This window comes from Spinacia oleracea, chromosome 3 (assembly GCF_020520425.1).
Source record: "Spinacia oleracea cultivar Varoflay chromosome 3, BTI_SOV_V1, whole genome shotgun sequence".
Classification (NCBI taxonomy): domain Eukaryota; kingdom Viridiplantae; phylum Streptophyta; class Magnoliopsida; order Caryophyllales; family Amaranthaceae; genus Spinacia; species Spinacia oleracea.
Window position 1 is genome coordinate 6,675,582 of NC_079489.1, and position 15,428 is coordinate 6,691,009.

A 15,428-nucleotide genomic window follows, 5' to 3' on the forward strand; every position below is an offset into this window, starting at 1 on the left:
ATATATATAGTTTAAATTCAAAGATATATATATAATAAAAAAAATTAATTGTGCGTGACTACGAGTACATTGAAATCATTTTTCATGTTTATTAGGCATTAAATGAATGTTTATTAAGGTGCACAATACACCCTGTGTATAATCCAAATTGCGTGAAACTTAAAGAGTGTTGTAGAACCAGGAATCAGGAATATTGGAAACAACCGTCTTCAATTGTAACATGCGTGAACGGTAGTTTGGTAACTAATTTTGATTATGTATTTCTGATGCACAGAAGTAGGGTGGTCAAATCGGTTATCAGTCAGTTACAAATCGGATATAATCAGATATATGTTTTGTGCGGGATAACTACGCTAATGCAGATGGAATGTGTGAAGAAAAATTTGGGTCACTTCGATTTTGTCATTATACTCATGATGATTGAATAATCTTAAATAAATAGACCGTTCACTTTTCATTAAGGTAACACCACCTTTAACCAGATTATGATCAGGTTTTATTCCTACTTTTATTCACTAAGTACCTCTTAGTACCCCCCTCTATTTTACAATTACCTACAAATTATTGGACCATTTCTCTTAAAAGGTTTCATGTTTCAGCATTGTCTACGTGCAGTGGCCGTGCAAAATCTACTATATGACGTAGTTTGATAAAGGAATCTTTTATTTAATTCAAATTATTATGGGTTTTTCTACGTTATACCTCTATAGTTCATTGATTTCTACATTGTACTCAAACGTTTTAAGTTTTATATATTGTGTTGCGACTAAACCAAAAATTAGAACAAACTTATCTGATTCGATGAACTGAACGAAGAACAATTGTTGCATCGTGGACACCCACTGTCCTAAAAGACGATTCCGCGCTACCTCCCGGTGCAGTAGAACAAAATGCGGTCGCCCTCCAGGATTAGCGCAACTCCGACGTTGTGTGCACTCAGAAAGCCGGATGGAGTCAGAACATATGCCCAAAACCGAGAGCAATTTTGTGTGAGAGAAAGAATGTGTTTTCGTATTTGTGTGAATGATTTTCTGTGTTTGAAGGAAACTGAAACTCTGATTTAAGTAATCAGAAGGAGAGCAACTCAACAGACAAAAACGGCTGAGGGAATGAATATTGCAACAGCCAAAAACGGTCAGAACCATTGAATGTAGTAACGGACGTAATTAATGGTAATTAATCCAACGGTTACGTAATCAATACAGATTCCCGTAACAATGACTTAACCAAAACGGTCCAGTTACCAAAAAGAGTAGGGTTGACCCACAAAACCCACCCCACGCCCGCGAACCGCATTCCCAAGAGCCCAAGGCCCGAGCCCGGCCGGGCGCGCGCGCGCGTGTGTGATGTGTCCACCCATACCACTCTCACGCTTTCTTAAACAAGAGTTACACTCAATAAACAAGGAGAATATGAAGAGCTTTTTCCATGTGGGACTCTTTTATTTTCACTCACTTTTTTCCCTTTGTGTTTCCCAATGAGAATTTCCAACATATTGTACCCTCGTACTTGCAAAACTTAATCGTTTTTATCCTTGCCGCCAACTCAATGTTAACCATTTCCGTTATATTTTAGAAAAAAATCAAAAAAATTCTACTTTAACGTTGGTTAACAACAAACATAAGGTTGATTATAATATAAGTCTGTTTAAAAATTAACGAAAATTTTAAACGTTAGATTAACAACAAGGATAAAGTCGTTATATATTACAAGTACAAGGGTACAATGTGGAAAATTGAAAATGCATGGGCACAACCGTATAACATAGAAATCAAACAAATATAGGGGTACAACACTATATTTGTCGTAGAAGTCATATGACTAACATACATTAACAATAACAAGATTTATATAGAAGAAAACTTTATTATTAATAATAACAAAATTAATAATAATACCATCCTTACACATATTCATATAACTAGACGACTAATTCGTCCACTTGAAAATTAGATCAAAAGATTTAGCACGCACATTATAAAAATAAATTCCATCACCTCGAGCACGCCAACTACAATCTTTGAAGCCACATTTCTTCTCGAATTTTTCTTTAACATAGAACGCATTAAAATGAACCCGACCTTGAATCCACTGAACGTCGCAAGCGAATAGCGTACGACGGAAAATATTAAGTCGGAAACTCCAATGAAATTCGCCGCCGACGCCGAAGTTATGCCACCCAAGATCATCATCCTTTGAGTAACAATGGATGGTAAGAGACTCATTGTTGGGCAATTCGTTTACTATATGAACTGTGAATGTTGGTATACCAGTATCACCATTAACACAATTTTGGTTTAAAACAAGCACATGAACAACAATTGCTAATAAGATAAATGGGGCACTAGGGAAATTTTTGTTGTTGTATAACACCATGTTTTTCTAATGTTAATAATTTATTTGAGTTCTCACATCATCTTTAGTTTTATAGTAATTATTTACTCAACATAATAATACACTTATACACATAGTTGTATGTGTTAATTATTACCAAATACCAAATTAGAAATATTATATAATATCCTTTTTATATGGTAATAGATCAAAGCTTTATGGGTAACTATGATTTTCTTCTTTGCTCTATCTTTAAGGTTATATAATTAGGATCGGGCGAGTGTGGGCTAGGTAATATATACTTCGTTTCTTTAAAGATATTAATCGCTAAAAGTTGTGCGTTGACAAACGTGAATATCAAAGTGGTACAACTATTTCTAAACGGATGAAGTATACAAATATATAGATCGTCATAGCGGCTCTTTTACCCAAAAAAGTAGAGGACAAAAAAGGGACCACTTCGAAGTGTGGAACCCCAACAATTAAATTGTGTACTACCAAGTTGGTTGAATATAATAAAATATGGATAAAGTAAGATAAATAGGTAAAAAGGTGGGTGGGGGGTGTAAGATAAAAATGAATAAAATGAGAAAATTGAGTTGAAAATTGTAAATATTATAGGGTAAGAAGGGTAAGATAGTAAATTTTCATGCCGAAAATAGAATAAAATAAAGTGTAAAAAATACGGAAATTTCATGAAATGCCCTCGAGTTTTGCCATAATTCACCAAACGCCCATCAAGTTTCAATAATTCATAAAATACCCCTCACAATTCGTACAAATACCCAACATATCCTTACTAATAACGGGCCGTTAGTCCGCCGTTAGCCAAGTTTCCAATTCACCCAAATGCCCCTATTCTGAAACTTATTTCACCAAATGCCCCTAGTAGGAAACTTATTTTACCAAATGCCCCAAATTTAAATATAGCTATTCTAAAATAAAGTGTAAAAAATATTATAAAACATACTAAAATGAAAAATGTAAATATCATTTTGAAACGGATATAATACAAGTAGTCGGATCCTGCAATTTGAAATTATGAGAAATACAAGTGAAGATGACGTAAATAGATGACGAGGACATGACTTTTCTTCTTGATTTAATTGCAAGTGAAGATGTACAAGTGTACACCAAGCATTTCTTCTATATAACGAGATCACCTTGTTCTTGTTATTTGCATCACTTGAAAATTGAAATCGTACTAGTGTATATAGTACGTGAGTTGCTAATAAAATGACTCCAAACCACCTTATAGCCTCACTCCTTTTGCTCCTCCGATCCCATTGTTCGTAGACCTTTCTCACTCTCAAGTCTCAACTCACTTGCCATCCTCAAGACAAAAATGTGCTCCTCCGATCCGTATCAAAAAATATTTTGGCAATCCTCTTTCACTTTCGTCGTTGAACCCTAAAACTCCTTGTTCGGAAATCGGAATGGAGAGGAGTTGGCATAGATGTTAAAGGTCATGTCTACGAACTTCAAATCATTGGAGCTCGAGATATCCATGGCTCAATACCACCGTTCTTGGACCAACAATCCCTCTCTTACAACAGTCGGGCTTACCGGAAACCAATTAACAGGTCCGATACCAAAGTCATTGGGGAGGGGTTTTATATCTAACATTTATCTTAGTCAAAATAAACTATTAGGGGATGCCACATTTTTGTTTGAGGGCAACACTACGGATCTACAACTTGCACACAATCTTTTAAAGTTTGACTTCACAAATGTTAAGTTTGGGAAAAGCTTATCAACTTTGAACATAAGCCACAATATAATATATGGATCTCTCCCTGAGAATTTCGGCAGATTATCTCCATATAATATTGATGTGAGTTATAATCAACTTTGTGGTCCGATACCAAACAATCCAAAAAAAGAACAAGCCTTTGCGGTGGCCCACTTCCCCGTTGCAAGTAACCATGAATGCTTTGTGAAAGTAATTACGGAATATTGTCAAATGATTTACCTCTTTCTTCTTCAGTTTTTTTTTTTTTTTTCCCTTCAAGTTTGTGATTGTGTATTTTATGTTTAATTGCAGTAATCATCAATTGGACAATTGTATGGGTTTATTTTTCTGTTGTTACTAATCAAGGGTTTAAACGCCCTAGCCAGATGTTTGTCTTTCTACGTTCTTGATTATTAAGTACAGGTTAATTAAAATTAGTGGAGCGTTAAAAGCCGCCCCATATTACTCAAAATCGTATCACTATTTTCCCTTATTTTTCATTAGTACCCTCACTTTCCAATTCTCTCCCACCATCGCCGGCCACTATCTTCGGCCACCACCATCACGTCATCGGCGACAAAATGGCCGAGTCTTCACAAGAGTTCTTTTATTTTGTCCGGAATTTTTTTAGAAACTTATGCATTTTTAGCTTGTACGGTTGTACCATGGTACAGCCTTATGAATATTAAGTTTGTACCATGGTACAGACTTATGAGTTTTTAGCTTTGACCATGATATTGACTTATGCAATTTAAGCTTGTACCATGGAAGGAGCTTAAAATTCATAAGCTCGTACCATGGAAGGAGCTAAAAATTCATAAGTCTATTTTTTTTTTCCCGATTACATTAAATCAAAACCTTAAATAATATAGATTTATGAATATTTAGCTTGTACCATGGTACATGCTTATGAATTTTTAGCTCCTTCCATGGTACAAGCTTAAACTGCATAAGTCAATACCATGGTCGAAGCTAAAAACTCATAAATGTGTATCATGGTACAAGCTTAAAATTTATAAGTCTATACTATGTCTTGTACTCCATAGGGTATATACTTTATGTAACTAGGGCTATAGGTGAGCATATACGTTCTCTAACAACTCAGGTTCAAGCTCGAGACATCCTAATACAACTTAGCGAATAAAGCTTGAACAATAATTACGAAGCTCCGTTAAAAAGCTTGAAACAAGGTCGAACAGTGAAATCCTTATCAAGCTTAGCTCAAACAAGTTAAACTCATATGGGCTTGGCTCGTTTGCCCTACACTAATAAGTACCAACAATATTGAGACTAGATAGGGCTGTCCAAACCGGATATTTTGAAACGGAAAGTTTTGATTCAAAATTGATCCCAAAGAATCCGGACAACCGATCTGAAATATCCGAACCTAAAACATAGGATCTGATAATCCGTTTTTGGCCTGGATATTTGGATATTTGAAAATTTTAAAAGGGAGTATACTCCGTATTATTTAAGACACAAGATTATATTTTTAATTTTTTTTTTTAACATTTGAGAAATCGGATATTCAGGATATCCGGAAGCTGTTCTCTCTCTCCCTCTTCTCCCTCTCTCAAACCCTAGCCTCCATTAGTGAATTTCTAAGGGGCTTCCATCGATTTTATCGGTGGAAAGCCCCGATCTTTTTATTTTGTTGTTCTTTTCCTAATTTTGTTTGATTTTTAGGGTTTTAATAATACTTCCTCCTTATGCGAGGAATTGTTCTCCCTCGAAAGACAGGGTTTTTCTTCTCCTTTTAGGGAGAATTTTCTTAGGTTAGAGGATCCTAAATTTCTGGTGTATGAGGGAGAATATTATTTAATTTCGCAGGAGAAATTGATTCAGTGATGAAGATTTGTGCGTTGTCGCAGCAGATGTCAGTTCTACATCTACAATCAATTGAATCTGATTTAATTCAATATCAAAATTACAACAGATCAAAAGACCCCCTCGTTGAAGGTTGTATCAAACAACGATGTGATAGAGGGTATACAAGATGTTCGATGCGCGATGATCGTAGTTTTGCAGAAAACGAGTTTTATTTGATTCGATTTATTATGTATTTGATAGATTCTGATTTCTTTTGTAGATGTCGTATGACTTTTTATTAATGAATTAATTTTAATTCAAAAAAAAAAAAAATTCAGGATATCCGGAAATTTTAAATTTTGTTCCGAATGCGATAGGGAATAAATCAGGGTACCCGATCCTAAATACTACTCCGTAGTAAATACCTTAATGTTAAAAACCGGATTGGTTATCCGTTTTTTGTACCGGGTCGAATATTTTTGGCCAGTCCTTATTTGGAACAACCATGTTTACTTCACCTTACATTAGTGGGTTAGTTACTAAGTGATGGGCCATTGGTCGGTATCATAGCATACGGATTGTCCGATTGTGTACCAACTAGTCCAACTACCAAGCATAGGTGGGCAGATATAATTGGGTTTGTCACATAAAATCGAAGTCTGATCAAATTAATTTTTTTTTTTTGGCAAATTAAAATTAAACTTTGTAAGTAATAATGTCAATGTGTACCCAATTCAAAACTAATTAAAATTTGTAACAAATCTGTAAAATTGAACCAATGATATACTATGTATTAGTCGATTAAAACTGATTGCCTGTATACGATACACCGATTCGAACACTCCTAATGCGTGCATGTGTGTTATTTGAAAGAACTATAATTTTCCTAAATGTATGTGACTGATAATTTACCTTCTATGTGTTCAACATTTCATAAATCAATGTTTAACGTCATACAAATAAAAAACAAGGGAGTTTCTAACATCAAATTTAAATTTATAAAGTAAATATTTTATAATAACTTTGTGTTTACTAATCCTTCCACAATTAATAGAAAGCTAATAAGGAATTCCTAATTTGACACTTGCTTTTATGAAAAGAAAAATTAAGAAGAATAACTCTAACTATTGGCCGTCTTCTCAATTTAATCTTAAATACAGATTAATCTAGAACAATCCTAACTATTATGGCAATCTTCTTTAAGCATCCAATATAAATAAAGGTAATATAAACATTTTACGTAAATACCAAAATTACAAGAGTACTTTTTAATAAAAGTTTGTATTTCCCTTATCATCATTTGCTAGAAAACTAAACAACTAAGTACAATTAGATTGTGTTTTTATCACAAAAATACATCTACAATTTATAAGTAAAGTCTAGTTTATTACGTCTAAACTTGTTCTGTTTGTTCAGCCTCATCTACCGAATCATCATCATCCTTTTTGCCCCATACTACGAGGTATACGCCACATATTATAATTACAGCCCCCAAAATGCTGCAACAAAATGCATTTTAGATAAATCAGCCACAAGTACGTAGCATTAGTACTCCATAATAAATACAAAAACAAAAAATCGTACTCACACAAAAATAAGGATAAGTTTTTTAACTTTTTACCACCTTTAAAAAAAACACAATTTATTTTTACCACCTTACTTAATTTTTATTGTACTTTAAAAAATATTAAAATACATATTATTTTTTGCCATCAAATAACGTTATCCGTCACAAAAATGTGTCAATTTGTTAATGGTAGAGTGACAATGTTATTTATTTGGCGGCACAAAAAACTTAAGGTGGTAAAATACAATAATAATACAATAAAATGGTTAAAAAAATCAAACTAAAATAAAAATTATGTAAACGTATATGTACCTTCCAAGTTCCAACATACAACTGCTCACCCAAAATGGGAGGGCTGGAAATTCCTCTAACAATTTTGCCTTTTAACATCATAAAATGAAATTAAAGTCACGCAGGCCCGGTGGTGGCCCTGTGCATCCTGGTCAACAGCACAGGGCCACCAAAAAATAAAGGGCCCATTTCGAAAAGCCCAACCACCTATTAAAAAAAAAAATGAAAATGCGTGTTAATCTCGGCGAAACAGACGTTCAAACTCCAGAAATTCAATTCAAGTTCTAGGAATTCGGAAATCACGGCATTGGAAATCAATCACCTCACCAACTTCCCAAATTTAGTTTTCCTACTTTTCTTACTCAAGATTCAATCTCCATAACTCTATTCAATCACCATGATTCATCTCCCCTAATTTAATTTTCTTTCCTATTCCAAATGCTCAATTCCAAAATATTATTTTCAAATTTCAACTGAAATTTCACATCAGATTATCAATTTGACCGAAAAAACAAAGATTTTACTATCAATGGAACCGATTTTTTCGCAACAAACGGCTAGATTTTTCAAACAAATCATCAATTTCATATTTTCATTCCAAGAAAATAATTATCAGATTGGGATTTGGGGATTGAGGGATTTGTTGAAGTCTTGAAGATGATGAACAAGATTCACAGAGGCAAAGGTATTTTCTTCTTAATTTCGTTATTTTACCATGGAATTTCCGATTTCTTTATTTTACAATTGAATTTTCGATTTATTTATTTTTCAATTAAATTTGCGAAAATTTAACAATTCCTTATTTTAATTCGTTATTTTCGATTTATTTCCGTTCAGAATTTCGTTCTTAATTTCGATTTATTTTCTTTAAATATTTCGGTATTTTCGTTCAGAATTTCGTTCTTAATTTCGTTAATTTCCATTTATTTTCGTTAAAAATTTCGGTTTTTTCTTTCTTAATTCGTTATTTTCGTTCAAAATTTCAGTATTTTCGTTCTTAATTCGTTATTTTCGTTCTTGATTCGTTATTTTCGTTCAAAATTTCGTTATTTTCCATTTATTTTCGTTCAAATTTCGTTATTTTCTTTCTTGATTCGTTATTTTAATTCGTTCAATCGTTCTTAATTTCGTTATTTTACAATTGATTATTTTTGGTTAATTTCAATTTTTGGATGGTACTGTTAATTACAAACTTTAATTCATTACTGACTTTTTTTTCTTCTTTTGTTTTGAAGCTAAAGATTAGGAGAAGCTAATAAGGCTGTGGTTTTTATTTTGGAAATTATTGTTCAAAGGACTAAAAATTAGGGCCCCATTTTTTAGATTTGGACAAGATTAGAACAGGGCCTCCGAAAAGTTTAAGACGGCCCTAAAGTCACGTTATCAATTAATTGTTCGATCAAGTAAAAAAAAATGGAGAAAATATATATTTAGGTAGGTGAATATCATACTTGGATTATAGTGGATACAGATTTTGAAACGCAACTGACTAGGGCCAAAATGACGCCTAGAATCGGGTGCGAGTCGGAAGAGCTTGTGAGCCCGGGACCATCAGTACTCTCATTAGAATCACGAAATAGAAACTTAGTCGGCCATATCTGGACTACATGACCTTTGCAAAAGCTCAGGATCATGGCTCCGGATATGGCAACCAAAGTTCCTACGATCTTGTATTTGGTTGCCCGGGTTTGAATTTGTAGGCTCTCTAGCCTATACAACAATTGCAACAATCGAATTGGATTTAATTAAGTGATCTACATGCTCGTCTAAAGAACTTAAATCAAATTACTAATTAAGTTAATTACTACGAGTCGTAGCAAATTATAAATAAATTACCACATAATAGCCACATAAATTACATAATAATTCCCATAAACTGAATCTGTTTTGGAATAATTATTAAAGAGAGTCAGAGAGGGCCAGAGCGTCTGGATCCTCTGGAGTTGGGCTAAAACTCTATAAAATAGAGTTGAGAAGATCTTGGCCTTCTATTATATTTAATGGCTGAGATTTGCCCCACTAACTCAAAAATTGAAAAAAAAAAGAAAAAGAAATAAAAAAAGATTTACAGAATAAATCAGATTTTATCAAGCGTGACTGCTCCTAAATTATAGGGGAAGTTTTTCCTTATTGGTATTTCCCACCAAAATCTTCATCATTATCAATTTTTCCCACCAATTCTTTGTTTTTCACGGGAAGAATCATGGATACTTGCACCTAATTCTTTGCAGCCACAAGTTTTTATTTTTCTAAAAAAAAAAAAATTTCGAAACAATCAGTGTCCTTGAACTAGACAATTACTCTGTATACACAATCGACACAATTGCCTGCAAATACCGATGAACATTGAAGTCGTAACTTCGAGCAGCCATTGTAAGTAAGGGAAACTAATATATTTAGAATTGAAACATTTTATATGCTGCATTCGTTTAGGGAGTGGTGTATTTTCAATGATTTTTTTATGAATATTGTGTTGATTACACTTATAATGTCATTATCTTGCGTATTAACAAATTATTCGGTTTATATAGTAGCAATTTAACACATATTATCATTTGATGATTAATACCAATATTTTTTATTTGTCAAAGAGTGATGGATATCCAGGAACTCGAAAAATATAGTCCACAAATCGGCATGGAATTCAGTGGAGGATGCTTGGAATTTTTGGTTGCAGTATGACGGGAAGTTGGGTTTTAATGTTCGCAAGCATTATGAGAACAAGACTAAGGATGGACAAGTAACTTCTAGAAGATATGTCTGTTCAAAAGAGGGTTTCCGTCCACCTGATAAGAGAGACCATTTAACTATCAATTCTCGAGCTGAAAAAAGAGTAGGTTGCAAGGTTCGTATGGGGATTTGTTTAATTAAGGCCACAGGGAAGTACCAAGTACATGATTTTGTATCCGAACACAATCATATACTCCATTCACCAGATACTAGCTACCTATTGTCTTCACAAAGAAAAATATCTGAAGTACAAGCCATTGAAATTGAACTTGCTGATGATTCTGGAATCCGACCTAGAGCAGCCCATGAGTTCATTGGTGCACATGTGGGTGGATCTATCAATCTTGGTTACACTCATCGGGATCATAAAAACTATTTACGAAGTAAGCGCCAAAGAGATTTGATGTATGGGGAAGCAGGTAGTTTGTTAAAGTACTTCCACTTGCAAACAATAGAGAACCCTTCATTCCAATATTCCATTCAATTGGATTGTGAAGAACAAATAACTAACATATTCTGGGCTGATGCTAAGATGCTTATTGATTATGCTTTATTTGGTGATGTTGTTGCATTTGACACTACATTTGGTACTAATAAAGAACATAGACCACTTGGCGTATTTGTTGGGTTTAACCATTTTAGGGAGACAACGGTTTTTGGTGCGGCTCTTTTATATGATGAAACAATAGAATCTTTTAAATGGTTGTTTGAAACGTTTCTAGCAACGCACTGTAACAAGGAGCCAAAGACTATTTTCACTAACCAAGATATTGCTATGGGTAAGGCTATTGCAGAGGTGATGCCAAATGTGTGGCATGGACTATGTACTTGGCACATAACTGAAAATGCAACCAAACACTTGCTATGTGATGGCCTAGAATTTCTTCAAGCATTCAAAGCTTGTATGTATGAGTATAAAGAAGAGGCGGAGTTTGAAGAAGCATTCAGTGCATGCGTGGAAAAGTCTCAAAAGGTACATGGTTAGATAGTATATATGCAGTAAAAGAAAAATGGGCAGAGTGTTACATGACAAATGTGTTTTCGTTGGGGATGCGTAGCACTCAATTAAGTGAAAGTTTCAATAAAGATTTAAAAGATTATCTAAAATGCACTATGGATATAATGCGATTTTTTAAACAATTTGAGAGAGTCTTGGGTCTAAAGCGTCAAAATGAGATAAACAATGAGTTTGATTCTAAGGAGAAACTGCCAAGAATTAAGATGAGAAGAACACCTTTACTTAGGCAAGTTGGCCAAATATATACTTCTAATATATTCGAAGCATTTCAAGACGAGTATGAATGGTCAACAACAGCTATTATTAAGCCGCCTGTTGAAGGTCAACTTACAAATGAGTATAGAGTTGTAATTTCAGACCCTGAGAATGATAGCTCTATTAATAAAGAGTACCAAGTGTTCGGTGATCCTTTGATCGAAACAGTTTCATGTAGTTGCAAGATGTTTGAAAGATTGGGGTTATTATGTGCTCATGCTTTGAAGGTTCTTGATACCATGAACATTAAACTGATTCCTAGGAAATATATTTTGAAGCGTTGGACTAGAGAAGCAAAGGCTGAAACCGTGCAAGATACCTCAGGGAGAACTATTCTTGAGGACCCTCGGTTGGATGCTACTCGTAGATACAAAGCTTTATGTCAAAAATTTGTGAAAGTAGCTTCTGGTGCATCTAATTTTATAGAATCGTCGTCACTGCTAGAGAAAGGGTTGAATAATTTGAGTGTTGAGGTTGACAAGTTGGTGTTGAGCCTTAAAAGAGAAAGGGGTGAAACTCCTTTATTGTCTGAGGGGACTGCAAGAGAACAACAAGGATCAACACCAACAAATGTTCCTAACAATGTTACTTTGAAGCCAAAAGAGGGGAGAAAAGGAGGAAAGCGAAGGAAAAGTTGGACAGAAAAATTTCATGATAAAGATAGTCAAGGATCAACAGATCAGAGAAAAAGTAGAAAGAAGAAGATGTCAAATCACTCTAATACAGACAATACACCGCCACAGGTATATAAAAAGTGCTATAATCACACCATGATTTTTTTTTTTTTTTTAAATTCTAACTATAACTTGGTGCTTTTTATTCCTTAAACGATGCTACTTAGCAAGGAGAAGATCGAAGAATTGTACCACAACATATTGTAGCACTTGGGAATAACTATCAAAATCTGCAAGTCCCTAACAATAGTTTTACACAACTACTCTTGGTAAGAATTAAAAACCTAAATAGAACAATGTATCACAAAATATTTTAATTGTTTACTTTAATTATTGAACTTTGTTTCAGGGGGAGCATAATAGAAGTCAAGATCTGTCTTATTTTGATTCGTGGCCAGGAATTCCATTTCCAAGTCAGGTATAATTTTCGACATGGTATTTGTTGTACATTCGTGGATAGGATGTTCTTCTGTTTTTGTTGTTCTGGTGCTATTTTCTGTTTCTATCCTAGATGTTTCTATGTCTGTCTTGCTGATCCTATTATAGTTTCTACTATGTTCTTAACTTAAGCTTTATCAGCCTTGCTGATCTCATCACTATAGTTTGCTTGCTGTAAAAAGACACCATCAGTGCTAATTTCATTTACTTGGAATATCAAGGATTCAAGGAAATGTTTCCTTACAATTATTTTTGGTTGCCTGGTTTGGGTGTTTTTAACAATGCACCAACTCAGAAGCTTGGTGTTAGTTACCTATGGAATAGTATGCCTTTTGTTACTAGGTTTGATGGAATTTGGAAATTTTCTATTGGGAAATTGTCTTTTGTTACTAGCTACATTGTTTTTGCCAAATGTGAGGTCAACTCTTATTCGTTCCATGTTTTAAGAGTTTAGAGTTCAATTGCTTCGTGTAGGTTATGAACGTGCAACATTTTACTCAAGAGCTTCACACCCGAACAAATTTCAGCGATATGTCAAATGTAAATTGGCAAGGTATGATGTTTATTAACTCGGTCATTTGGGTGTGTGGGTGTGACCTTGGTACGACATGAAGATATGTTTTTTTTTTCTGTGTATGCAGGTATGTGATGTTATACATCTCATTAGATGGATTGGGTTAGCTGTGGCAAGGAGTTTTTGTTGGCAGATCCTCAAGAAACAATTGTCTCCTAAGTCAATTTTGTCCCTAGAGGATTAAGAATTATGTTTGGGAGTTTTATAAATATTGACATACATAGATACATACATACATGTCCAAAGTTTCAGTTTCTTTTATGATTAAACAGATGCTCATGGAATACCAAGTCTTAGCAGTCATAGCAGCAACAGAAACAAAACCAAACCCAGAAAAAATAATGCCTCACGTACCTGCATCAGGGTGATTGGCAGTCATAGTAGCAGCAGGTTCATCGGCTAATTCATCAAGCTGACTAGTATTAACACCCTTATAAACACAAGCACAAACCTTCTGGGAGACAAGAACATGATCACAGTGATCAAGACTCAGACCATAACTCAATTTCTTCAACATTGCAGTAATCTTATGGACATGAACATTCTCCTGTCGCCCATCTCTCTTCACTACATACATATTTTTTTCTGTAGCCTATGCAGGATTTGAACCTACGTCTTTGTGCGTTGTCACACAATGCTCTCCCATATTGAGCTAATAGGCTAGATTAAGAAATCTGTGGTTGTAACTCTTGTAAGCCAAAGAGTTTGAAGCATACTCAGGGAAGTAATTTAGCCAAAAAGAACATATCAGTAGCTAATAAGGCAATTTGAGTAGCATACGAGGTATGATAAAACATCACATATACATTTAAATACTACAATATCTCATTCAACCAACCAATTGCAAATGGGTCACCTTCGTATTACTCAATCTAGCCCACTTAAATCTACAAAAAAACAAATATTTTGAAAAGCTTTATTTTCTAATTGAGTTCCATATGATCTCTTAAACTATTTTGGTGATGGGAATGGCAGAGTCTTCTATCTTCTTCTGTATTGCATTTCTATGGATTCTTGTAACTATGAACTCTTCCCATGTAAGTTCTTATTCTTTTTTTTCTTTTTCCTTTTTACTGTTTTGATTGGAATTGAGATGTTTAACATAGAGTAACTGATAATAGCTTCAAATAGATCATTCAAAACACCAACAATAACAAAATCCCTCAATCAATTGCATAAATAATCAAGATAAAACAACAAAAAATTTCGAAAAATTAAACAAATTGGGAAAATAATTGATGAAATTAAATACTCCATAACCTGGGATTCATGTAGACAACTCTTTGAATTCTGAAGGTAGCTTACCGGAACATGCTTGAACAATATGGGTTTCCGACGAGGTGACTGATTCTAAATGAAAATCGGTGGAAAAATGTTTGGAGTTTTGTGGAGTCAGGGAGGAAGAATGAAAATCGGTGGAAAAATGTATGGTGAAATAAGGCGTGAATCAGGGAGGAAGAATGATTTTATTTCATTTTTTTAAAAATTTTTGAGTTAGTGGGGCAAATCTCAACCATTAAATATAATAGAAGGTCAAGATCTTCTCAACTCTATTTTGTAGAGTTTTAGCCAACTCCAGAGGATCCAGACGCAGGGCCAGAGTACTGTCGTAGAGCATTTTGAGTTGTGATTACCAAAGTTAGTTTCCCGCGTTTCCCCTTAATTAACAATGTTTACAAATATAGTATTTTCACAATTTCACAAATGTTGTAATTTAACAATTTTCACAAATGTAGTCATTAACAACTTTCACAAATATAGTAACTTAACAATTTTAAAAAATGTAGTAATTTAACAATTTGAAAAAAATGTAGTAATTTGTACCTGAATATAACGGCCATTACAAATGTAATGGCGAGAGACATGTTAGATATAGCAGTTGTGGTGGCAGTCGACACCATACTAAGGCTCATGACATACGTGTTATAATTCAACGATCCACTACAAAAATTTACAATAACATACTTTTATTAGGACGTTAGGATATTACTATTAGTTTCTGTTTA

The 15,428-nt window shown here is 34.0% G+C and overlaps 1 protein-coding gene across 1 annotated transcript; it reads right to left on the reverse strand.

The window, feature by feature from the left end:
• Positions 1 to 9,743: 9,743 nt before the first annotated feature.
• Positions 9,744 to 14,191, reverse strand: LOC130469327 (ribonucleoside-diphosphate reductase large subunit-like). The gene is made up of 2 exons (XM_056838490.1): positions 13,777 to 14,191; positions 9,744 to 9,982 (listed from the first exon to the last, which is right to left on the reverse strand). The coding sequence occupies exons 1-2, from the start codon at positions 13,997 to 13,999 to the stop codon at positions 9,975 to 9,977; spliced, it is 231 nt and encodes a 76-aa protein (XP_056694468.1). The 5' UTR covers positions 14,000 to 14,191; the 3' UTR covers positions 9,744 to 9,974.
• Between the last annotated feature and the right edge of the window lie 1,237 nt (positions 14,192 to 15,428).

Bases quoted from the DNA above. Each gene is read 5' to 3' on its own strand.
- LOC130469327 (XM_056838490.1), bottom strand. From the start codon at position 13,999: ATGTATGTAGTGAAGAGAGATGGGCGACAGGAGAATGTTCATGTCCAT.